Source organism: Protopterus annectens, chromosome 6.part0 (genome assembly GCF_019279795.1).
Source record: "Protopterus annectens isolate FY-2018-M chromosome 6.part0, PAN1.0, whole genome shotgun sequence".
NCBI classification, from domain to species: domain Eukaryota; kingdom Metazoa; phylum Chordata; order Ceratodontiformes; family Protopteridae; genus Protopterus; species Protopterus annectens.
In genome coordinates, this window is record NC_056737.1 from 1,953,223,417 (window position 1) to 1,953,249,512 (window position 26,096).

General features: G+C 39.7%; 1 protein-coding gene across 1 annotated transcript in view; it reads right to left on the reverse strand.

Moving 5' to 3' along the window:
- ITGA4 (integrin subunit alpha 4) overlaps positions 1-26,096 on the reverse strand; it is a 1,222,769-nt gene that overhangs the window by 554,777 nt on the left and 641,896 nt on the right. Inside the window, exon 13 of the mRNA XM_044075262.1 lies at positions 16,392-16,437. Within this exon, the coding sequence (XP_043931197.1) occupies positions 16,392-16,437 (46 nt within the window). The remainder of the gene's footprint in view (positions 1-16,391; positions 16,438-26,096) is intronic.

The window sequence follows — 26,096 nt, forward strand, 5'->3', positions numbered from 1 at the left end:
TAGGTATAAATCCCTATGTCACAAGATGGGTTGCCAACTGGCTCATGGACAGAACCCACACTGTGAAAGTAGCAGATTCCAAATCCGACATCTGACCAATGACAAGTGGAGTACCACAGGGTTCAGTCCTGGGTCCTCTCCTGTTTGGTATCTACTTCTCTGAAGTGCAGGCCAAAACAGAAGGTCTTTGGCTAACAAAGTTTGCAGATGACTGCAAACTAGGAGCCATAATTGAAACTCCTAACAATGTGGACAAACTACAAAAGGGCCTCACTGAGACAGATACCTGGTGTCAAAGCCATGGCCTGAAGCTCAATGCCAAAAAGTGTATTGTCATCCTCTTTGGTAAAAACTCTGTACCATGAACTACCACATAGCTGGTAGTCTACTTAATGCCGAAAATGTGATAAGAGACCTTGGGACACAGGTGGACAGTAGTCTCTCCTTTGATAATCACATCGCCACAGTGGTCAGGAAATCCTTCTACGTGGCTCATCTCATCACAAAAGGATTTTCATCCAGAAAAAAAGAGGTCATTGTTCCCCTCTACTCATCACTCATTAGACCCATTATAGAGTACAATGCCCCTTTTGGTATGTACCTCACAAGACATCTACAACAACTGGAAAGACCAGAGAAATACCTCACAAAGAGGATTACTGGCCTCAAACAGATGCCCTATGCAGACCGTCTCAAAAAACTACAGCTTTACTCCAAAGCATATCGCCTATTCAGGGGCGATCTCTGCCTAACATACAAAGCTATGTCAAACCCAGAGCTGTTGGACATGCTCCACTTAAAGAAATCCCAATCCCTCCGAGCTACACGCTCTAGGGACCTAAACATTGTCACCACAATAAACAGAACATGCTGGAGGGATAGATTGCTGTCCCAGAGACTTCCCATACTCTGGAACAGACTACCTATCTATGTCAAACAGAGCTCCTCATTAGCACTCTTCAAGAAAAATCTTGATGATTGGATGGGAAATGGGAAATTCTCCCCGGGGATCACTTCTGTGGCTCTGCTCGACAGGGGCACAGGAAAATAATTTTCTTGGGTGGCGAAAGCCAGGGTACATTTTTTGGCTAGGCTTGTATGGGCCCTAGGGCCGATAGCCTAGTACCTACCTATGAACCTAAAACTATAACATGTCATGTACTCCATACTGCTTAGAGTCTGGTTTGTCAGTTCATGAGACATGAAGTTGTTAATAACTTTCTTACTATGCTATCATTTTGTGCATTTTGCGTGCCACTGAAGTTGCAGTTTTACTTTAAATGCTATTTTTTTTCCTGATACTATTTGCTTTGACTGTAAAGATAACTGAGTAATGACAGTGGAGCATCATGACACAATGTAAGGGCCTGGGTTTTTTTTTTTCATAAAGGAATACTGAAAACACCACTGCAGACCACAAAATCATGCAAAAAAGTCTGGTAAATTCCGTTACACTGAGTAAGATGTCTGTACCAAAAATACATTTTTTTTTTGCTTAGTAAAGCATGTGCTTTATGAAATATCAGACTTTCAGCTCTAGAAAACTAAGTTGTGATTGAATATGTTTGGCTCACTACAACTAAATTAAAATAATAAGATGACAATCAGCCCATAACCATGCAATATCACCAATCAAGTATTTCAGCGTATATCTTCTAGAGAAAGAAAATGAAAAATAACTGTCCCTATGTATTAAAAACACACCAGTCAAAAAAGAGATATGGAAATTAATAAAGAAAATGCCATCAAATTAAGTTATTCCAGCTACATTCAGTGCAAGAATATCCAATCATGTCTGCTTTTACTCTAGAAGGCATGAGCCAAGCCACTGAGTAGTGATATTATAAAAAAGTGACGTAGCATACAGGCTGCTTCTCATTTTATTATTTTCATTGAATATGATCAAATTTATCCACCAGATGGGTATTTTGTTAGAAAAAGAAATGTTGCTGCCTATATGCAGGCCATTATGGCAGCTCAATCAGAGACTACTAAAATGCTATACAATGTAAACAAGCTAACAAAAACTGTAATAAGTTACAAAGTGTAACTGAATATTTCAGAGCTAGACGGCTTAACTGTTGGACAAAAAGCAAGCATCTGATGTACATATATCCCCTGGTCAGAGCACAACACTGTAAATATGATGGTTTGCTACTGTACCATATCAGAAAAGTAATACCTTCTTCACGATGTACCAAAGAGCTAAAGCAAATATACAAGGACTCCAAAGCCTAAAAAAGTGTTGAGGAAAAGCCAAGATGTCTATATAAATGTTAACTTGATTGTAACCTTACAAACACTGTTTTTGTATTTTAACCTTATACATTTTGTCATAATGCATCTTTCTTTGGAGTTTTTCTCCCCAGGCCTCCACTGAAAATGGACATATATCCAGTTGGACTAGCCCGGTCAATAAATGTAAAATAAAAAAATAAATAAATAAAGTTAGTGTTGAAGTGACAGTTCTGTCATATTCATATACCATTCCAGAGAAGAGTCATCACTACTGACTCCTTTTGCCACAACTGCCTTTGCAAGAGATAACTGCTTACTCATGTGACCTTGAAAGCAATTGCTACTTAGTGGTAGTAGATTGCTATTCTAGTGACACTGAAACACTGCATATACCAACTATAAGTAGCTAACGGATAATAGCAAAGTTCAAGACCATGTCTATATATGGGATACCCACTGAACTGGTTGAAGACAGTGCTATGCAACTTGTATCAACTGAATTCTGGCAATTTGCTGAAAATTATGGTTTGATTTATACTACTGTGATGATAGGAGGTAATCCAGCCATGCTAAGAGAAGTAGGACAGTGGATGCATAACTTATGCCAGCACAGAAACTGGAATTTTGTAAATAATTATATGTCATTTGTATATCAAATTAATTTGTACAGATGCTTATGCTGAAAATGTATTTTTGAGGTTTGCTTGTATTAAAATGTATCAACAGTGTGCCCTACTTGAAGGAAAACAAATGTACATGCATTAATATAACTGTTTAAATGTATACACTGTAACACCATATACTAGGTGAGAAGAGGTTAATCCACCTGACTTTGGAAAAAATATTTTTTGAAATTATGGGTTATGCATTAAAGATGCTATCCCACATTTTAAATGGAGCCAGAGACGCAATGCCTGTACTAGAGAATAGGTTGTAGGTCTTGTAGGAAGAGTGGAATGGTTTTATGGTTTTATGACTTCCAGCAACTGCACCACATCTGAACAATGCTCTATCTGTGTGTATTGTAGCACATAGGTGCTAAACCCTGTTAGCTTCTGGTGATGGGGAATAGTGCATAAAACATAGTCAGATGACCAGATGTATGTGATGTCATTCTATACAGAAATAATATTTTCATATTAGAGGAGACTGAAGTCTCAGCAGCATTCTGTTTTCTGTCTTGGATCTGACAAGGACCAATCACACATCTTGACCGTGCTCTATTCAGTAAGTAGGAACAGTAATTCTTGTAGTCAATCAGGAATAGATAGTGAGACTAGCTAAATAATATTTTTCTATAACTGAGTGAAACTTTCAATCTGGGCTATTTTTAATATTTCCTATGACTGAAATTCTGGTGTTTACTGTAAATAGATCTTTAGTATTTGCATGTTCTTTTATTATTTACTATTAAATATATTTAAACTTTTCATTGTGGCTGGTTCTTTTTAGAGAATATTTAAGTTTTGAGAATATTTGCACATATTTATTTGATGATAACTCAGGCCACTTCTGAAAGCTGTGCTGTTTGGTCAGCAATATCATTTCTATTAATATTAATTTCACTCAGTATAATTGGATACCATTTTGACAACCTTATTGTAAATGACTGGTGGCAGTGATAACTACCTTATAGTCTGGGCAGAAGAAGGCATATCTAGTAAATCTGTTCCAGCCTGTACCAGGTGTGTGTGTGTGTGTGTGTGTGTGTGTGTGTGTGTGTGTGTGTGTGTGTGTGTGTGTGTGTGTGGTGTGAAAATTAAATCTCAAACAGTGTGTGCGTCAGCTGCCTGGAGCAGGGACACAAACCACTGGTTTCACAGAAAGGGTGTCTGAGGACTCAGCTTGGAACCCCAGCTAAGGACTCAACTCTAATCTATGCCAGTGGGGATTCTTACTGGGGGTCTGGACAGATATAGAGAGGAACCAGCCCCCAAACTGAGCATGTTCCCTGAGTGCTCTTAAGCAAAACTGTGCTTGATGCAATGAGGTCTGCATCTGGAAATACTGAGTATATCCATTTGTATTGCAAGTGAATGTCCCTCTCCAGTGTCGGTGGTGAAGATTCAGGCTCCTTAATTATTGGTCCAGAGTGGGGATGTTACAGCTACATTATGCCATCACTATCTTTAGTATAATGGTGCTCTACAAAAAAAAAGACATTGTGGCAATCAGATCCATATAGAGCTCTCACATCAGACCAAGTTTTTCCATATAGTTCAATAGGAGTAAGCTCTTTACATCTAATTCTTGGCAGGCAAAAAAGGACTAATCTGCCAATGGTGAAATCCAAACTTGAACTAAAACTATTCTAAACAAGCCTGCCATAATGAATGACCAAAGAGTTAAGGCTACTTACAAGAGATTTTATAATGCATGATATTCCTTATCCCACATAACTACTACCGGACCTTCAACCAGGCCAGACGTGTCTTAAGGTTGAAAAAGTGGATGACAGTTGATACTGCAGTGCAAAAAAAAAATGAATGAATAAAAGAAAGAATGAATGAATAAATAAATAAATACATAATAATCAAGATCATGCATAGTGCAGACCGAAGATGGTGCCATAGTCAGATGCAACCAGAAACATTTACCAGTAGTTCAGGAAGAGTCCGAACATGAATGTCAAGCCTCTCTTTGAAGGTATATGCTCCCCACAGGAAATACAAGTAGCTCATTTTAGGAATTGCTCAGCAGCATAAATTTTCACTGTTGAAGGAAAAACTGAATAACATTAAAAGACCCTGGTCACCCATTCACTCTGAGATCCATTCTCCTTTGTGCCAAGGATGACAAGGTCCTTAATCAATGAAAGTATTTTTGTTCCTTTAAAAAGTTCTACCATAATCTGCTATCTAAGATACCTGTGGAAATAATCAAATCTATATTATGTTCTGACAATCTGTAAAATGTTTCTGAATATGGCTATAACTGATCCTGCTCAGACTACTCCATTTGACAAAATTATGTTACTTCTAATTATTTGTCTAATCATTTTCCTTCCACAGATACAAATGCTGTACATTATTAAGACTGTAGTCAAATAACATGTGCAGATAAGTGACTGATTTTCTTCTTTTTCATATAAAATGTCTTACTGTACTGCTACCAAAAAGTAATGTCTACCTCAGCTGCTGGTACTTCATGCAAAATTGTTTGACTAGCATTTGTGAAAAGTTTTGAAACCTCTCTGCAGTCAGTAGCATTCAAGTATATTAAATACGTGCATCTATACTGCATCGTAGTCAAAGACAGAGTTGCTCTTTCATAGGGGAGGGGAAGATATCATGATAATAAATGTAAGTAGTGTTGTATTTGTATATACTGTGGATATGTAAAAATAGTATGATATTAATATTTATACAAAACCATGTATCCTACAGTGCCAAAAGTCTGGCTTGCCAGTTGGCATTGAGTTCATAACTTGTTGCTGTGCTGCCATTTTGTGTGCCATTAAGGTTAATGCTTTACTTCAAATGCTGTTGTTTCCTAACAGCATTTACTATGTGTAAGACTATGACTAAGTAACCAAGTTAGGCATCGTGTCATTCTCTGCCAGAACCACTTGCCAGCATCAAAAACAAAGATGAATTTAACCTTTTACATAGTAGTTATACTTTTTCAACTGTCTGAAGTGCAATACTATACTCATTCAGGTCTTGAAGATCTCAACATATCCTTAATTTGACCTGTTTCATAACTGTCACCATGTTAGTCATGCTCTGTGATATATATTTTTTCTGCTTGACTATGGCTCACATAGCTTCTATACACTTCATTTCCTGCTCATTTCTAGCTAGGAGGGCAGATGTAAATCTTCTCTAAGCATGACTGACTGGCATTGCCACAGGAGAACTCTTTACATTATATTCACCTTTGGGACAACCTAAACCTTGAAACAAACCAGAATACCCTTTTTTTTTTAAATGTCTTCTGAACTTTATGACTTATTATTTCAGATCTCTCAGTAACATACTGATCACAGCCACTTGTTTATTACATTTGTTTGATAAATTAGTTTGTTTGCCTCTAAAGTTATACTTCTGTACCCACCCACCCTTAATTTGTACATTACATTCAACAAATGTCTGTTTGTTTTCTGTACTATACGTTATGCTTCTCAGACATGTACTGACTCTCTGCTATAGCTGCATTATCAGATTGATTACTCTGATTTTTAAATGTGTCTCTGTTGAATCCTACAGCAACAACAAGTCATTCTAAATCTTTACTATATGAATTCTGTCTCATTTTTTCACCAGCATTCCTTCCCTGAACATTAGGTTTCTTTAGCAGAACTTGGAGGGACACTATTGGGAAAAGCAACCTGTACTTTTTCATCAATACTTCTGCCTTGACACAGAAACTTCAATTTATAACATGAGTATGGCAGAGACATACTTGGGTTATAACACAAGTTTGTCAGGCGCATTCATGCAAGTTAACACAGTAATACTTAAATGTGGAGTCTTAAAAGAATATTCGCACACTATGATACAGATGACTAGCTTATTTTTATTTATTTACTTTTTTATTATTTGACAAACAGGAGGGAGAATTGGTCAGATGATCCTTTTCAGTCACAACCCTGGCACAAAAAATCTACAGTACAATTACAGACATATAGAACAATTCATTATTACATGTATATATATAATATTTGCAATTGTTCATAGTTCAATATTATTTACAAGTATGTAATTTCAGTATTAATTACAAGATTACAGTATTTAAGGGTTTAGTCTGACTCTTAGCAACAGTAACATTATTTTGTGGACATTAACTGTTATCTCTAAAGCATCTGCAAGAGGATTCAGACAGGAGATGATTTATCAGTATTTCCTGTTTTTTGCATTTAATTATCAGATATTCTTACCAGCAATTGCATCTGTTATCAGCAATAGCTAGAAATGAATGTACTGTGCCATTTCTGGGGTTACCGTCTGCTTTAAAACTTCCTGAAGCATGCATAGTGTTAAGTGAATGCATTTTCGGGGTACCTACAAACTTTTCAGCTTTACACTGATCTTCTGCCTGGAAAATACGAATAGCTTGCAGCAGTACTTTACTCTGTTTCTTAACTTACCCATATTAACAACACCTTTTTGTGTATACTTTTGTTTAACACCCACAGCTTCGATATTTTTAGATCTGGCTTCCTTAACTATACACACAACTCTGTAAAAGCATCAGCATGCTAGATAAACAAAGATAAACAAAGAACAGAGATCAAAAGCAGCATCTGTCATCAATGCAAGTTTTGTTCTGCCACCATGTTTCACATGTGTATTGGTATTAAGAACAGACATTGTCATGATGAAAGCACAAGAGATGTTAGAGAATAACTGCTTAGGAAAAAAAGCTTTACTGAAGATATCCTAAGACTGGGGGATCACATGACTAGCCTAACAGATGCTGTTGCCTTAAAAACAACAGCAACCATTTTCATTACTATATATGTGGTAGGAGAAACCCAGATGTTGGCAAGAAAGGCAAAGAAATTCCACACAGATAGCAGACAAGATGACAACTGATCTGGGAAAACAGGATTTGTGAGATATCAATGCTAAATGTTGCACCACTGTGGCTTCCTTACGCATTTCTAGTTTCACCAAATTTTAATTAAATGCAGCAGCCTGGTGTAGGAAAAACTCATACATGGGCTATATTCTAACAGATCTTCTAATAAAGGCATTATTTTTGTCAAAATGTGCACTGCAAATATAAAATCGCATGACATTATTTTTTACACAAATCACATTATTCATACAATTTAAAATAGCCTTAACCCCCTTAATGTTTGATCATTTTCAGAAGGTCTCTCCCCAGAATACTGCTTAATGTTGCTTTTTTTTTTGCATATAAAATCATGTATTTCCAACACACTGTAGCATTTTCTTTCAAGAAATTTTCCAGAAATGTTTCTTCCATAATTATCTATGAAACAACCTTAGACTGAAATTGCCCCCCCCGGCAGAGCAAAAATTGAATCATGAAGCTTAATGAAAAAATGCATCATTTTATGCCTCAGCATATAAATATAATACTTTTATTAAAAAAAACATACGTTTTAAGCCTGAAATTGTAACAATAACATATATTTATTTAGTATATTTTGTTAATTTTATTACAGAAACACTTGCATGCTACACTTTTCTTTTCAGTTGACTGTTTTTGTAAATACTGCAGGTTCTAAATTTCCAAATGCCATTATGACCTGATGTTCCCCCATAACAAACAATTACAATGCCTGAGATTGAGAAAGGCTTACCACAAGTAGGAAGCCTAAACCCAGCTATTTTTCTACTCACAGTAAGGTCATGTATGAGGATTCTGTCTATGCAAGAACTTGTATAGCTTGCAAGATGGAAGCGCAGTTGGCTGGTAGGATTTAATGCAAGAAATGCACAGAACTATGTACTTAAAAGGGAAAAATGAAGAGGAAATTGTCTGTGCTTCAACAGGTGACTTTACGGAAGCTAGACACTGAAAGAAGGTGTGGTGCAGGGGAGGGTGAATACCATACCAGTTCCTTACAGTGAATCATGAAAAAGAATCAATGAAGGTCATCAAAACTCTAGCCTCACAACTAGTAGGATTAGCTTAACAGATGATGAGGTCATCCTCTCATTAAGGATTGTACTAGTATAATACCATATGGAGTACAATGTCTAGTTCTGCCAGGCACACAGAAGAAAGGGGGCAATCATTTAAAAATCTGAGGACTTGCATTACCAACTCCCAAAAGGTGGACACAAAATGGATGAACATCTAAATTGGTCTGAGATTGCCATTTCTCAGGATATTCCTTTTTTCTGCAGTATGACAATCTCAGAGTTGGTATATATAAGTTTTGGTCATGTGAGAGGCTTGCACATCACATTTGGTACAACTATAGTACCTTGGTATACATCCCAAAGGTGCATGACTTGATCACAGGTGTGTGTGTGTGTGTGTGTGTGTGTGTGTGTGTGTGTGTGTGTGTGTGTGTGTGTGTGTGTGTGTGTGTGTGTGTGTGTGTATGTGTGTACATTCCGACCTGAGGTAAGTAACCACATGGCCATTCTGTTGAACTTTGCCACTTACCTCCGCGGTAGTGCAATCTCGGAGTTGGTACATTTAGTTAGGGGGGTGTGGGGGTATTGGGTGGGATTAGGTTTTTTTTTTTTTTTTTGTTTTTAGTTTTTTGTTTTTTTTTTTGGGATGGCCAAGCAGTTACTTACCTCGGGTCGGAATGTCGGTGTTCCGGATGTCAGTCTTCTTGTTTGTCGGTGTATTCATCTCGGTGAAGTGAATTTCAGCAATGTGGTTTTTCGGTAAGTGAAGCAGATCCATATATATGTGTATACACACACACACACACGCACACACACACACACACACACACATATATATATATATATATATATATATATATATATATATATATATATATATATATATATATAGATAGATATATATATAGATATGTATAAACCAGTGCCTATAAATGTGGTAAAAAAATTGAGAACCAGAAGAGGTACTCTAGGTTTGGCTGGAGAAGGCATACCTCTCAAGTGTACCTCATTTGGGATCTTAAAAAGTTAATGTTCCTCGGAGTTCCACATTGAAAGGGTCTGTAACACATTCAGTGTTAGGAATTTTTAAGTGAAACCCATGGTAAATATAAATAAGTCATGTTTATTCACTAAAAGATCTTCTTTATAAGTATAGCCATCATATTTTAACCATCCTATGACCTTCCTAGCTGAAGTTGTTACTAGGTCATTAGTACGTGTTCCACGTTTTGCTCATTTGTTCCACATTACAAGGGCTAGTGTTCCACATTTGAGAGTTGGAAGGTTGAGAGCTATGGGAGAAAGAGAAAGCAGACACCCCATTAAAAGAGGTGCACTCAACCTGAGAAGGACTCAGAGCAGTGCACAGCAGTAGAAGTGCAGGAGATTTGAGAATTGTACTGACATAGGTATCAAGGATTGTGCTTGGGTATTTACATTTTTCAGAGGCAGTGATGCTGGTGGAGGCTCAGACAGTATTACAATGGCACATTTCCCAACTTTGTCATTGCCAGTCACCAAACAAAAACTGCCTTCCTCTATGAAGTCCTGATGACCGATAAAAATCTTGAACATACGTGAAAACATTTTCCTCTTCCTGCTAGGGTCAAAATATTTGTGAAAAAAGCATGGTTCTGTTGTTTACCAAAACTTCTTGTGATTTTAGTTTTGTGACTTCTAATAATTTCCTTCCAAAATAAATACTTAGTAATTACACTTAAATGTCCAGTGTATTATTTAAATAAAGTATAGCAATGGAGCTGGTGAAGCTAGGGTTAATGTGTAAACAAAATAAGCAGTGTACATGTAAATCCTTGCCTCTGTCAGGCACTAATCATCATCTTCTTTCAGCTGTTCCCATTAGGGGTTGCCACAGTGGATCATCTATTTCCATTTCTTCCTGTCCTCTGCATCTTGCTCTGTCACACCAACCACCTGCATGTCCTCTCTCACCACATCCATAAACCTTATCTTAGGCCTTCCTCTTTTCCTGTTACCTGTCAGCTTCATCCTTAGCATCTTTTTCCCAATATACTCTGCATCCCTCCTCAGCACATGTCCAAACCAACGTAGTCTTGCCTATCCGGCTTTGTCGCCAAACCTTCCAACCTGGGCTGACCCTCTAATATACTTATTCCTAATCCTGTCCACCTTCGTCACACCCACTGCAAATCTTAACATCTTTAGCTCTGCAACATCCAGCTCTAACTCCTGCCTTTTGTCAATGCTACTGTCTCCAACCCATATAACATAGCTGGTCTCACTACCCTCTTGTAGACCTTCCCTTTCTCTCTTACTGGTACTTGTCTGTCAAAAATCCCTCCTGACACTCTTCTCCACCCACTCCATCCTACCTGTACTCTCTTCTTCACCTCTCTTCCACACTCACCGTTACTCTGAAATATTGATCCCAAGTATTTAAACTCATCCACCTTTGCCACCTCTACTCCCTGCATCCTCACCATTCCTCTATCCTTCCTCTCATTCACACACATACATACTGTCAAGCACTAATACAAACTTTAAATGTTTGACCAACAAACTGACAAAAGAAAAAAAAAAAACAACCACTTTGATGATTTAAATCAAGAAAAATTACAAAAAAGTAACCAAAATGCAGTCTAAATAAACTGTGGTTTTACGAAGAAAAAATAACTCTTAGAAGTTTCAAAATAACTAAATAAAATGAGGAATAATGATACGACACAAGAGTTCCTTGCATGAGTAAAAGGGAAGGCACGAGTCCAGCCCTGGATCCAAACAGGGAAATACAGTACTGATTTCAAAAGTCTAGCAGGAAAAAAGAGGTGAAGCTTACTGCTGCAATGACACTTTCTGGAGCAGTTCATGACATCCTCTGTATCAACAGTACACATTTGCAGTACATCAACAAATTTGGTATGACCCTGACTTCTATACGCAGAAGTGATGACAGCAAAGAAGAAGGGGACAGCATCTTTTCCTGCATCTGCAATGAACATTTCATTATGGGTTCACATACAGAAAGCCTGAAATCCAAAATCTGCACCTTAAGAAATCACCAACATTCCAAAGAACATACCTAAAATGAAGTCCGTTGAACAGCAATTATTTGATAAATGGATGTTTTCAGAATGAGATAATGTCATCATCTCTTGCCAATCATTCTTGTATTGTAGGGGGACTCACAAGGAACAAAGTCCCATTACTCCTAAAATTTCTCCATAAAAGAGAAGCAAACTTCACAAGACAGTGAACAACAGAAATGTTACAAAACATTTTTAACAAACACTACTGGCTACTACACTAAGATCAATGGAAACAGATGCCTGACTCAAGGGACTGACAATGCATATACAGCTGAATATGTAATGCTTCCCTGTACACATTATGGTTAAGAAGAGCAATTCCTGCAATGTTAAGTCAATATGACAGATTCACAGGTTTGCAGATATTTTCTTAATTTTATTATAGGGTTTGACTTTCTAGTACAGCATGTGCCATCAAATGATGAAAGACACTATCTCACCTGATAATCAGCAAACAAGGGAATTTCCCCTAACATTTGCCAATCAAAGGAAAGATGCATGCCGCATTCACGGCTGGCTACACAAGAAACTAAGTATGTCCGTCTGAATTATTGCATTACAATGAATGAGCACATGAAATACTACTTTTCTTTGACCTCTCAGAAGATGATTCAAGGGGCAGACTGCTATGCAACTATTTTTGCCTGTATGTCCAGAATGCAGCATATTTTCAAGGAAGGTGAACAAACTCAGACTCACCAATGAGCTCTGTTACTGCTCATTCTTCTTCCTTAAAACTGACAACAGATGCTTTATTTACAAAAAAGCTCACTCCAACTCATTGTTGTGCAATATGTACTGCAGTTACTTCATTAAAAAGACATTGCCTGTCAAAAAAATCTACCTCAAATAAAGCAGAAAATAAAGAAACCACAGATTTTCAGAGTGCAAACATTATACGTTTTGCTAAAGCACTGTATCAACTTCATTACACTTCAGATATTGTGTTAGTTTACCATGTATGCACTGTCTTCAAGGAATCTTCTGCCTGAAGTTGTGCACACTAAAACTGAAAGCAGTGAGCACGCACTATACAGCTGCTTCAGCAACTCAAAACATAATATAGTCATGAATACTGGAAATGGTAGGTAGTGATGGAAACTATTATAAAAAAGGTAAACTTGTGCGAAGAAAGAAAGGTATATATAATTTTACAGCTTCTCCAGCAGAACCAGTGAAAGTCAGCAGGTTATTAGACTATAACGATGCACACAGACAAGTCACTGCTGCCTATCAGTCATTTTTACATATTTTTGTCCCCTCACATTTGACCACCAGGTGCTCTCAGGGCATCTCCTTATTCATCTCATTTACTACATCTAATGAACCTGACATACCCCACCCCCCATGTCTCACTCTCTGCCTCCCCACCCACCCCCTGATTAGCTTCAACTCATGTTCAGGACTGATAAGGAGACTGAGGCAATGCCATACTGCTGCAGAAGACTTTGTTCCCCTAATCCCACATCCAGCTCACACCTATACCATCCCAGGAGTCGATGTGCAATGAGCTCTATGGCACACCATCCATGTTTCTGCATGTGATTCTTCCTGCACCTTCAAGCACATAGGATGTTAATCAAACTCAACTCTCCTAGGTCATAGTCAGGGCTTTAGCCCTCTATATCTCTGGTGCAAGAATCTATCTGTATCATAGGTTCATAGGTTTTTACTAGGCTAACGGCCACAAGGGCCTTTTTAAGCCTAGCCATGCATCCCAAATCTTTGACAAGTTCTGATACCCTTGATAATTGTAAGCATCCCTACAAGTCCCATCTCTTCAACTGTGTAGAGAGAGCACTTGGGAAGGACAACCCCTATAGACTCAATCTGCTCTGTTCCCTCCCTCTCCACAAAAAAAAAAAAAAAAGTTATACTTTATTCAGCTGCTCTTACATAACTGCCTTCTAACTTATTACCTTAGTTTGTTGTTCTGTGTGCTCTTAACTATTCAAGTGCTCTTATTCTGTACTTATTACTACTTGTTAGCCTGACTACATTTACCTGCTATTCTAAGCATCTTAGTTTCGGTTGCAGCACTTGTGCTTCAAGACATTTATTTTAGATTTAGGGTTTTTGAGGAAAAATCTTATCAAACCCTGTTCTTCATAAGTCCGCCAAGTATTCAGAGCACTATGTCTGTACAATTCCCATCAGTTTCCCCTGCCAGCCTGGTCGACATGGGCATATTGAGACAGTGTAGCAACTGCCTCATGTTCACGGACAGTCCGCTTCTCCTAGCACATAATTCTTCTCCTTGCGAGAGATGTATCTACATCAGTAAGCTGGAATCCATGCTCTCTCACACCACACTCAGTACTCCTGACAAAGAGGAGATTGCCAGTATAAACACCACACCACCCACATCACAGAGCCACACACCCACCTATGCAGGGGTCCTCAACAAAATTTTTTTCTAAACAGAGACCCCCAAAATACACACACAAACATTCCACACAGACCACCAATCACATCACACACAGTAGTCAACACACAAGTGTCTCACTTGGGATGTACCTTACCAGACACCTGCAGCAACTGGAAAGACCCCAAAAGTACCTCACCAAGATGATCAAAGGACTCAAACAGATGCCATATGCTGCCCAGTTAAAGAAACTCCAGCTCTACCCAGTTGCATACCGCCTGCTCAGAGGCGATCTGTGCCTGACGTATAAAGCCATGTCCAACCTGGAATTAATGGACATGCTGCACCTCAGAAAATCCAAATCCCAATCCCATCGAGCTACGCGCTCAAGAGACTTGAACCTCAGCACTGAAATAAATAGGACATGCTGGAGGGACAGATTCATAACCCAGAGGCTCCCTTCACTCTGGAATAAAATCCCAGTCCAGGTTAGGCAGAGTCCCTCATTGACTCTCTTCAAGAGGAATCTTGATGAGTGGATGGGAGATCGTAGGTTTACCCCAGGTATCACTTCTGTGTCACTGTTAGATAGAGGCACAGTATACTAACCTCGAAAAAGGGCATAGCAAAATTCATTTAAAATGGGTGGCGAAAGCCAAACACACTCTGGCTAGGCTTATAAATGCCCTAGGGCAGATAGCCTAGTATGAACCTATGAACAAACATAAGGCATAACAATAAAGCAATGCAGCCCATAAGGCATAACAATAAAGCAACGCAGCCCACAAGGCATAACAATAAAGCAAACATACTAGTCATTGGTGACTCAATAGTGAGACACACTGACGTCCCCCTAACCAGGCTCAACAAGAAGGTCACAGTCAGCTGTCGGGCATTAGAATCCACCACACCATGTATGCACTTAATTCTCTCCACAACAGGTACAAAAATGACTCTGTCATTGTCTATGTTAGTGTGAATGACTTGAGATATACCTCACTGGACTATATGAAGACAGACAAGGGACTGAGCTCTCAGAGTGCTCCAGGCAGGTATGAGCCTAGCCCTAAGCAGCATCCTACTTTCACCAAGAATGATATCACAATACCAACAAAAATGTTTGACTATAACAATTGGCTTAGTTTATGGTGTTTTTCTTAGGGGATCCAGTATCTGTCTGCCTGGGATGACATGGTTCACAGGCCTCGAAGCTTTGCCAGAGATGGCCTCCATCTGTCACCCCTGGGGTTCCGGATCTTGCCTCCCCCATTTTGCCTTTTTTAGGCTATGCCCCAAAGACAAATCTTCCAACATAAAAGATCTGTCAAAAAGCAGATTGAAGGTCATGCTGCTTAATGCTAGGAGCCTTAATCTGAAAATGCACTCACTGGAGGCTCTCCTCACACTGTGCAGATATCTGTGCAGTCACAGAAACTTGGTTCAGGGCTGCAGAGAGCACCCCTGCCTTACCAGGCTATACATCATTCCACACTCTCTGACCCCAAAATGAAGTTGGAAAGACTAAGGGTGGTGGAGTCTATCTTCATTAAGGACAGGCACACCTCCATACTGGTTTACCAGCATGGCGCACTTTAATTACTCCAGGTGCAACTGACAGTTGGCAAGACACCCATCCAAGTTATAGACAGCTACAGACCCACCCGTCAATGTCTTAGGACACCCACTCCTACTACCTGGACCTATTTGACTCCATCAAGGTACCCCCCCCCCCAAAAACCTGATCCTTGGTGACTTCAACTACCCCACCATAGACTGGCAAGTTAATGCTATAAATAAACATTTATGAAATTTGGCCTCTATTCCCACAATTTCAACTAATCTCAAAATTATGGTTGACTGGTTTGCATATCTGGCATAAACATGTATCATATCACTTAAGCAATTGTTTCTGTGCACAATGAAATAAAGACCACTGATAGCTAAAAATAACTCATCTTCAAATCTGTTACATGTTGCAGCTAGTATAACACGTTTTTGACTTTAATAAACTACAAGACATAGTGGATACACCCCTGACATGCTGTCAAAATTCTATGTACTTTTCCTGGATATAATGTCACCAACAACATGATCCTACAGGAAAATAAAGTGCCAGTGTGTTTTCCAGAAACATTAACCATAGCTGCTAGTCTTTCTTACCTTAACACCACTGCAGAATCTGACAAGAAAGCACCAACTGCCACATCTGTACATAAATACAAATTAATGAACAGAATTAATCCCAAAGCATCATCTGTCAGCTAAAAAAAAACATTACTTTGGAAAAAATTTGGATTGCATGAAACACTACTTTTTAACTACTGGAAAATATGCACAAATAAAGTATATGAAAATACTTGACTTTCTTTATATTACAGTACATTTTCAAGGCAGGTTACTGCAAACAAATAATAAATAACCAACAGCAGATTGCAAGGAGTACAGCTAATCAGCTGAAAATACAATAACGTCCAAAATTAAGATGTAAAAAAAAAAACATTAAAAAGTCTACCCCTTTACACACACACACACACACACACACACACACACACACACACACACACACACACACACACACACACACACACACACACACACCTTCTTTTCCATTGTGAGCTAACGTTATAGTTGATAATTACCAGAGTGAAGGTTGTAGTGTGTGCAGGCTCCTATACAGTTGGTGTAGGATGGACTGGGGAGCTTCAATGCCCACAGGTTTAACTCAGGTAAAGCCATTTACTTGCATATGATGTTTCCTTTTGTGCACTTAAACAGGGGTATAGCCAGGAATTTACAAACTGAACACATTGCAGCCATAGCAGAGCATTGAATTACAGTGCTGCAACCATACATCACTCTGCATAAAATGTAGAGGCCATGCATTAGCCCTGCAGTATATTATCTCTTTGGTCACATCACACAGACTGGTTTTTGCTTACAGTGCTGCACAACACATTTCTGTAGAACAGCCAGAAGACTTCATTTACAAGGCAGACTGTGACAATCATCCATGCCATATCATGGCAGCCAGTTCCACAGATTTCCACTCACACAAGTAGTGACATTTAGCAACAGCCATCTGTGCTACATCACAGCAGCCAGCTGCATAAGTTCAACTACACCAGTGCCAGTGTTCGGCACCAAACCTGTGTTTCCTGGTTTGTGCTATTTCTTAATTACAAGCACTTTTAGTTTTACATGCACAGCTTCATCTCTACTTAAGGCAACAAACAATACACAGATGCTAATTTCCTCCGTCTGTCATGCTTGAGTAATTGTCAAACAAGCAATCTCATATTAAGCAACAACATGTAGTCATAGGAGTTCATATTCATAGGTGGGTAGTAGGCTATCGGCCCAAGGGCCTATGTAAGCCTAGCCAACAAGGTTCCCTGGCTTTTGCCACCCAAGAGGGTTATTTTCCTGTGCCCCTGTTGAGCAGAGCCACAGAAGTGATCCCTGGGGTGAATTTCCTATTTCCCATCCACTCATCAAGACTTTTCTTGAAGAGTGCTAATGAGGAGCTCTGCTTGACATAGATTGGTAGCTTGTTCCAGAGTATGGGAAGTCTTTGGGACAAGAATCTAACCTTCCAGCATGTTCTGTTTATTGTGGTGACAAGGTTTAGGTCCCTCGAGCATGTAGCTCGGAGGGATTGTGATTTCATTAGGTGTAGCATGTCCAATAGCTCTGGGTTTGACATAAATTTGTATATTAAGCAGAGATCACCTTGGAGAAGGCAATATGCTACGGAGTAAAGCTTGAGTTTTTACAGACTGTCAGCATAGGGCATCTGTTTGAGTCCCGTAATCCTCTTTGTGAAGTATTTTTGTGGCTTTTCCAGCTGTTGCAGATGTTTTGTGAGGTACATTCCAAAAGGGGCGTTGTACTCAATAATGGGTCTAATGAGAGCCGAGTAGAGGGGAACAATGACCTCTTTCTTCGTGGATGAGAATCCTTTCGTGATGAGGTGTGCCATGTAGAAGGATTTCCTGACTACTGTGGCGATGTGATTATCAAAGGAGAGCCTACTGTCCACCTGAGTCCCAAGGTCTCTTATCACACCTTCGGCATTAAGTGGACTGCCGCCTCTGTGGTAGTTCATGGGTACTGAGTTTTTGCCAAAGGAGATAACAATGTACTTTTTGACATTGAGATTGGGGCCGTGGCTCTGACACCAGGCATCAGTCTCAGTGAGGCCCTTCTGTAGGATGTCCACATCATTCAGGGACTTGACTATGGCATCTAATTTGCAGTCATCTGCGAACTTCATCAGCCAGAGGCTGTCTGTGTTAGCCTGTACTTCAGAGAAGTTGATACCAAACAGCAGAGGACCCAAGACTGAACCCTGTGGTACCCTACTTGTCACAGATTTGAAGTCAGACTTGGAGTCTGCAACTTTTAAAGTGTTGGTTCTGTCAGTGAGCCAGCTGGCAACCCATCTTGTGACATATGGATTTATACCTAGTTAAGTGAATTTATCTATGATTCCAGAATGGGGGATGGTGTCGAAAGCCTTGGTGAGGTCAAGCTAGGATGTGTGAACTGTCTAACCCTTGTCTACGGCTTTGGTAACTGTTTCAAAGAAGTTGATCAGGTTCAGGAGGCATGATCTGCCCTTCACAAACTCAAACTGGTGGGGTCCAGAGTTTTGAAGTTACCAATGTCTTTGTTTATGAGTTTAATGATGATACATTCCATGGCCTTGCAAACCAAGATCATCAGGCTAATAGGCCAATAGTTCCCGGGGTCCATGGTGGCTGCCCCTTTGTGGAGTGGTATAACTGTTGCTGTGCACCATTCAGTGGGTACAAAGCCTGACATGAGGCTGTGATTGAACATGGTGCTTTGGTGGTGGGCCAGTTCATTCTGAAGTTTGTGTAGAACGCAGCCTGCGATGTTGTCCAGTCCCATGGATGCTGTGTTATTGGCTTTGGAGAGCGCAGTTTTTACCTGCTCAGTTGTGATTTCAGGGTCACTGCATTCTTCCAGTATGGCTATGGGCTGTTTACGGGGTGAGGGGTGGTAAAGTTGGCACTGAACCTATCAGCTAGGATGTTGGCGATATCAGTCAGTTACATAATTTTCGTGCCATTGTGCTGTAACTCAGAGCATATCTGGGTGTTGCCACTAAGATTCTTGACATAGCTATAGAATGCTTTGTGGTTGCCATTAGAGTCAGTGGCAATCTTATTTTCATATCTGGCTTTGGATGATTTTATGAGGGATCTCAGCTTCTTACTGAGGTTGACTAGGGAGCTCCTCCACTCATGGGATTTTACTTTCTTTTGCAACAGTTTCTTCGTTCTGTTGTAGAGTTTGTTTACAGCAAGGGACCACCAGATTGGCTTCCTTTTTTTGTAGGATAACATCTTGGTTCTGCTAGGGATAGCACGATCCATGCACTCATGTAAGTGAATATAGAGTGCATTTGCACATGATTCGGCAGTCAGAACTGTATTGTCCATCTGCAAGGGTGTCGTGAAGTTTGCCTCTTCTGATTTAAGAATCATGAAGTTGGCTTTGGAGAACATTTTTACAGTGGTTTCCTTAATGGGGGGTGGGGGCAGGATGTGGATATCTATGGTGATTAGCTTATGGTTGGATCTGACCAACAAGTAGTTGACTTCAGGTGTGGAACACCGGTCACTCATGTTGGTAATGACTAGGTCTAGGATATTATTGCCCTTGGTGGGGGTGTGGATAAGTTGATCCAGAGCATTGGAGTTTATGAATTCTAGAAAGCGTTGAGCAAAGGAGTTGGTACATGAGTAGTTTTTCCAGTTAATGGTGGGCTAGTTGAAATCGCCCATTATTAGGGTGTTTGGTTGAACCCTAACATTTTCCACTATATCAAGAAAAGAGGAGTGGAAATCCTGGGGCATGGTGGGGGAGTTGTAGCAAGCTACAATATGGATTGCAGTTTTGCCCAGAGTTAGTTGCACTTAGATAATTTCAGATACATTATGTTGGGCAACTAGCCTAGAGATGTGGATATCCTTAATGAATATGGACTCACCTCCGCCCTTGGTGTTCCAGTTTTGGTTAGATGGCCGAAAGGTATGGCATGAGTTATATCCTGGTAATGCAGAGGTGCTCTCTGGGGCCTTGAACCAGGTTTCAGTCACTGCAGAGATATCGATGTTCTACATTTTAAGGAGTGCCTCGAGTGAGTGCATTTTGAGGTTTAGACTTCTAGCACTGAGTAGCATTACCCTCAGTTGTTGCTTGCCTGTATCTGTTACGGTGGTGGATTTGTCATTTGAACCTTGCCTAAAAAAAGGCACTATAGGGGTGGCAAGAGCCTTAGCCACTATCCAGAATCCCAGGGGCAACAGGTGCAGGCCATCTCTGGGAAAGCATCATGGCCTGTTGACCATGACATCCCAGGCAGACAGATACTGGATCCTCTTGGAATGATACCAGAAGCTTAGCCAATTGTTGAAGTCAATCATTTTGTCCTTGTAATGTGGTATAATTCTGGGTGAAGGTAGGATGCTACTCAGGGTTAGGGTCATACCTGCCTGGATTACAAGATCTGGGAGCTCTTCCATGTCTCTTTTTTTAATGTAGTCCAGGGAGGTATGTCTCATGTCATTCACATCAACATGGACAATGACGGAGTCATATTTGTACTTGTTGTGGAGTGACCTGAATGCATGGGTTATGTGGCGGATCCTGGCACCTGACAAGCAGCTAACAGTAATCTTCTCCTTGTCTATTCTGGTGAGTGGAACATCAATGTGCCTGAGTATAGAGTCACCTTTAACTAATGTGTTACTCATGTTGTTTTGCCTTATAGGCTGTGGTTGAGTGGCACACTGGGTCTGTGTGCTATGCATCTTTCAGGTTGTGTTGAGGGGTGGAGGTTGCTTGCGATTCTGCTTTGGAGGTCTCTGTTGCTTGAGCAGATTTTTATTGAGAGCCGCCGAGAATATTTTTGTGTATCTATGTGTGGGTTTTGTTGGTGTAGGTATACTGGGACTATGTGATAAATGTGGTGTGGTGCAAGTGTTTACCTTCTCCTCTTAACTGAGAAGTTCAGTCTTGGGTTGAGAGAGCTTTGCCTCCAAGTTTGTCAAGAGAAATGCATCTCTCATAGGTTGTAGTGTTGGGTGGTAGGAGGAGAGGGTTGTCAGTGTACATGAGGCAATTGCTACATTGCCCCAAGATGCCCAGATTCATCAGGTAGTCAGGAGAGAACACTGGAAGCTGTCCCTCGGACATGCCTGGATAATCACTATTTTCCAGGTAGACAGGAGAGAACACTGGGAGCTGTCCCTCGGACATGCCTGGGTAATCACTATTTTCCAGGTAGACAGGACAGAACACCGGGAGCTGTCCCTCAGACATGCCTGGGTAATCACTATTTTCCAGGTAGACAGGAGAGAACACCGGGAGCTGTCCCTCAGACATGCCTGGGTAATCACTATTTTCCAGGTAGACAGGAGAGAACACCGGGAGCTGTCCCTCGGACATGCCTGGGTAATCACTATTTTCCTCTAGACAAGTGAAGGAAGTAAGTACTAGAGCTGTTTTCCTTGAAGTAACTTGAGGAAGATAAGTACAAAACTGTTAACCAGTAGGAAATGAGAAAGGTTGAGTGCTTCAGTAGTTCGTAGCTTATTTAGTGCTTACAACAGATCTGAACCAGTGCTGAGCACAGAAAAACAGATTCAAGTGATAAAATTAATAAACTGGCTAGTTATAAGGGAAAAACTGAAGGGCAGACTTTACGGCTCCAGGAATAGTTTAATCCTAGCTAAAGGGCACAGTGTGATGCGAAAACCGCACAAACACGGGTTTTTAAACAGAAAGATGAAAGGGACAGAAATAGCCCAAAACCGCCAATAAAACTACAGTTTCTGAGCTGAAACCACTCCTCCAGCGAGAGATAGGCTGCTCCAAAGCTCACCACTCTCGCTGATAAACAGAGAAGCTTCCCTCTATCTTAGAAAGGTTTGGGCAACACAGGAACTTACAAAACAGCCCAGAATTCAGCAAACACTGAAAACCGGACTTTACTAGATCTAGAAAGGTGGAAAATGAGTAAAGTGATAGGATTTTTTTGTTTGCTTTTTTCTTTAAGTTAAAGCAAATACAGCAATTAAAAACACTTTTAACACAGAAATATGCTAGCACACTTGAGTGTGTAGCCCTTTACATTTAAACAGATGAAAAACACTTAAAAACGATACTTTAAAGTGCAAACAGTATTTGGTTTCAAAAGCAGTTCAGATAAGTAGCAAAGTTAACAAAAAAGTGGTCGGAACAATGCGGCTAACAAAAACGAGCAATAAAAAGCAAAACAGAGGTATTTAATCCAAAGTCTCCTTTTCTCCCTCTGCTGCTGTAGGACTCTGCAGGACACCCAGGCAGGCTCTTGCTGAGGTAATACAAGCACAAATATCGTGCAATTCTAACATCTATGTGCAGTAATAGTCTATATTGCTTCATGCATCACATAGCTATGTGCATATTATGCCCATCTCTCATTGTTTCCACTGAGTTGTATTTGCCTTGAGAGGAAATACCACTTTGTTTTTGCTTTTCTTACTTGTGAAAATGAAACTTTTTGAACAAGCAATTCAGTCAAACATTATTCACACCAGAAAGGAGACTATTGGCCAGTGAGGGCTTACTTGGTTAACATTTTTTATTTTTTTGCTGGAACTTGTAAGCAGTTATTTTCAAAACTGCAAAATCCTTGTCAGAAATTGCTTCATATACCCCTGGTTGGGGCAAACTACCTGCAGTGGTAAATGAAGCCCTACATGGAACAGCTTTACAGTTTAAGATTGGTGCGCACAAAATTAATTAATCAACTCAGTACTATTGTTGCATGATTTTAACATGTAACTCATTCATTCTTCTTAGTGGCACGCTTAGAGCCTTTCACTGATTGTCTGACACAGAGTAATAGGACTAAGAAGCTATATATCTGCTGAAAAGGGATCGCACCATAAGATGAGAGGATGGTGAGTTGCTACAGTCTTACCTATAGAGGTGAAAACAGCAGATTTTTTGTATGAGTGGTAGACACATTCCAACAATGTGATGGTGTAGTTCTAAGGTCTTAACTAAAGTACATGTGAAATGGAAGACATTGTGGCGGTCTGAAGGTGGAGGGTCTTCCCTTTCAGAAGTGTGTTTTTTGTGTGTGTGTGTGTGTGTGTGTGTGTGTGTGTGTGTAAGGTGGGAAGGGCAGCAGACAAAATAGTTTACCGACTTTATGGTATGCAATGTGTACATAGCAGGTACTTTACGTGGGGAAGGGTGCAAGATTTGGAATTGAGGATCTGTATGTCTTATCGGCTACAGTTATATTGGCAGTCTGCTTTAATTTCCTGCGGCTACTAAGTGAGTTCCTTTGCTTGTTTACAGTTTTGTTGTACAGATTCAGTTATGTTCTGACATGGTATTTCCAAGGAGTTATACCTTAATAAAGAGTTGCCACCCTTCCTGACCTATTAGCTTATTTCATTGTTCTGGTTTGCAAGCTGGGTGCTCACTTTAGTGCTGTTGTAGCCTACAGCATTTTTTTTTTTTTTTTTGTGCAAAACTGAATCTAAACCACACATTGTGGCAGACCAGTGCAATTTCTTCAGCTGCCTTATTTTTCTTGAGTTTCAGAAAGGTAAGTAGATTATAGTATTGTAGCAAAATAATTGTTGTGTGCAAATGTCTCACACAGAGCTGGACAAAATTTAATATATCATACCCCTTAACTCTTCTTAATTTTAGACTAAAAATATGTTATGTTCTTCCTACTATGTTGTGAAATTGGTGAAATTGAGAGAAAAGTTAGTGGATTAAATTGAAATGAGTACACTTATATACTTATTTTACTTCAGAAAAAGCATGCTAATTCACATGATCTTACTTTGTCAAATTCTTAAGTTGATTACATTAACATTATTTTAAGAAGTGTCCCTTATTGTCTGAAATTACTTTTGTCCCTCATTCTAAGTGGTTAAGAGCTGCGCTTTCACTTTGTCTTTGTATTATATAATTATTTATGGGTAATATTTAGTTTTCTTCAGCGTCTGCACAAAGTTGTCATCATCAACCCCCTTCACCTGATTTTTTATGAAGTTGAGCTGTAATAAAGAAATTAAATTATAGCATGCAATTGTTTGCTGCATACATCCCATAAAGAATTGGACAAATGTTAATCTTTCCCATGTCTTTAATTTTAAACAATAACTGTTCCCTCTAGTTTTCATTTCTTCTTACTCTTTTTTTTTAAATGGGAAACTACGTACAACCTATACTTTATTTCTGAAGATTTCTGCTGACTACTTTTTATAGAGGCAATTAGCATGTATGGAACTTGCAGGTAGAATCTATGTTTATTTGTGAGTATTTAAGCTTACTCTTATATTTGCTATTAGAAAGTGGCATATATGGTCTGAGTATTTCTTGGGAAGTTTTCTTTAACATGGTGTATACAATTTAAGTCTATTATGTGAAAGCTATTGCTTTGGTTAATAAGAGTGATACAGAAAGAGAGGGACAGCATGTGTGTTATGGGTGAGAGGGATACAGAATGAGAGAGAGAGAGAGACACACACACACAGAACATGAGACTGAAATAGTAGGCCCATTATGCAAATAATGGTATTTATGATACGGTTGTTGCTTGTATGAGTATACAGGATATATTTGCAAATTTTCTCTGAGTTTGCCTCATATTTTGGTCTATTTCTCATAAAACATGTGACTTTCTGGCAAATCACTGAGAACTGTGGTTACTAAATACTGTCAAACATGAGATTTAGAGACTTTATAGCCATCAGAAAATGTGTGGTAATTTTGGCAACATTCTATGTATTAATGGCAATACTTAAAATCTATCCCTGATTTTGTGCCTTTGTTTGTCTTATTTCTTTTGGCTTTATCCTTGATTTTTGAGATAAGAGGCTAAGAACTATGATTGTGAGATTTGAATCTTGCCCAGATAAGAAAATTGTCACTACAAAAAATGAACTGGATGCGGGTATGGAGACAGAGATTATCTAGAGAGAGATGTTAAGCTTATATCTAAAAGATGATGCCCAGGTCCAGGGATGTAAACATTCCACTGTACTTGGCTCTCATCAGGCCAACCTTTGTTTACAATGCCACATTCAGTATAAACCAGGGACCAAATTACATAGTGGTTAAGGTCTTTACCTCTCATGCACAAGGTATAAAGTTCGATTTTGACCTCTGGCCAATGCCCGTTTGGAGTTTGCATGTTCTCACATATTCTCCCTGTGTCTTTGTTGGTTTCCTCTCCCCTCCAAACTGTATGCTAAGTATTTCCATCTCAAACTGACCTGAAAATGGAGCTATTGGCAGTAGCACAGACTCTATATAGTGCCTGTAGGGGGAAGAGTTGTATAGAGGAACAGTTTTGGGCAGCTAATGTGGTGCACAGTATCTTCAGATTAGGACATGGATCACAGAGTGTGTGCTGTGGGTGGGCTGGCTACTCAACAGTGTAAAATATGGCTCTAGATGAGGCATTCATATTAACTAATGTCACCAAATGGGCATGGGTATTTGCCTGTAATAAGCAGGTTGAGGACCTAGCCTACTCTGACCTAGGCCAAGAACACATGTTTACAGGAGGAGGGGTGTGTATGCCCCTACTGGCCAGAGTGTATACGCACTATAAAGCCTAGCAGCCCTGGGACAGTAGGTTAGTGGCTGGCTGATTTCCAGTTCCCCAGTTTGGGTAACCTGGGACAGCTCTGTTGACTGAAAGCTGGATGTAAAGCCAATCAACCTGACAAACATGAACCGAGGAATGGTTTACTCGGTGTAGGTTCAGTGACAGGACAGAGCTTGGGAGCAGACTTCCCATGTATCCAGGAGATG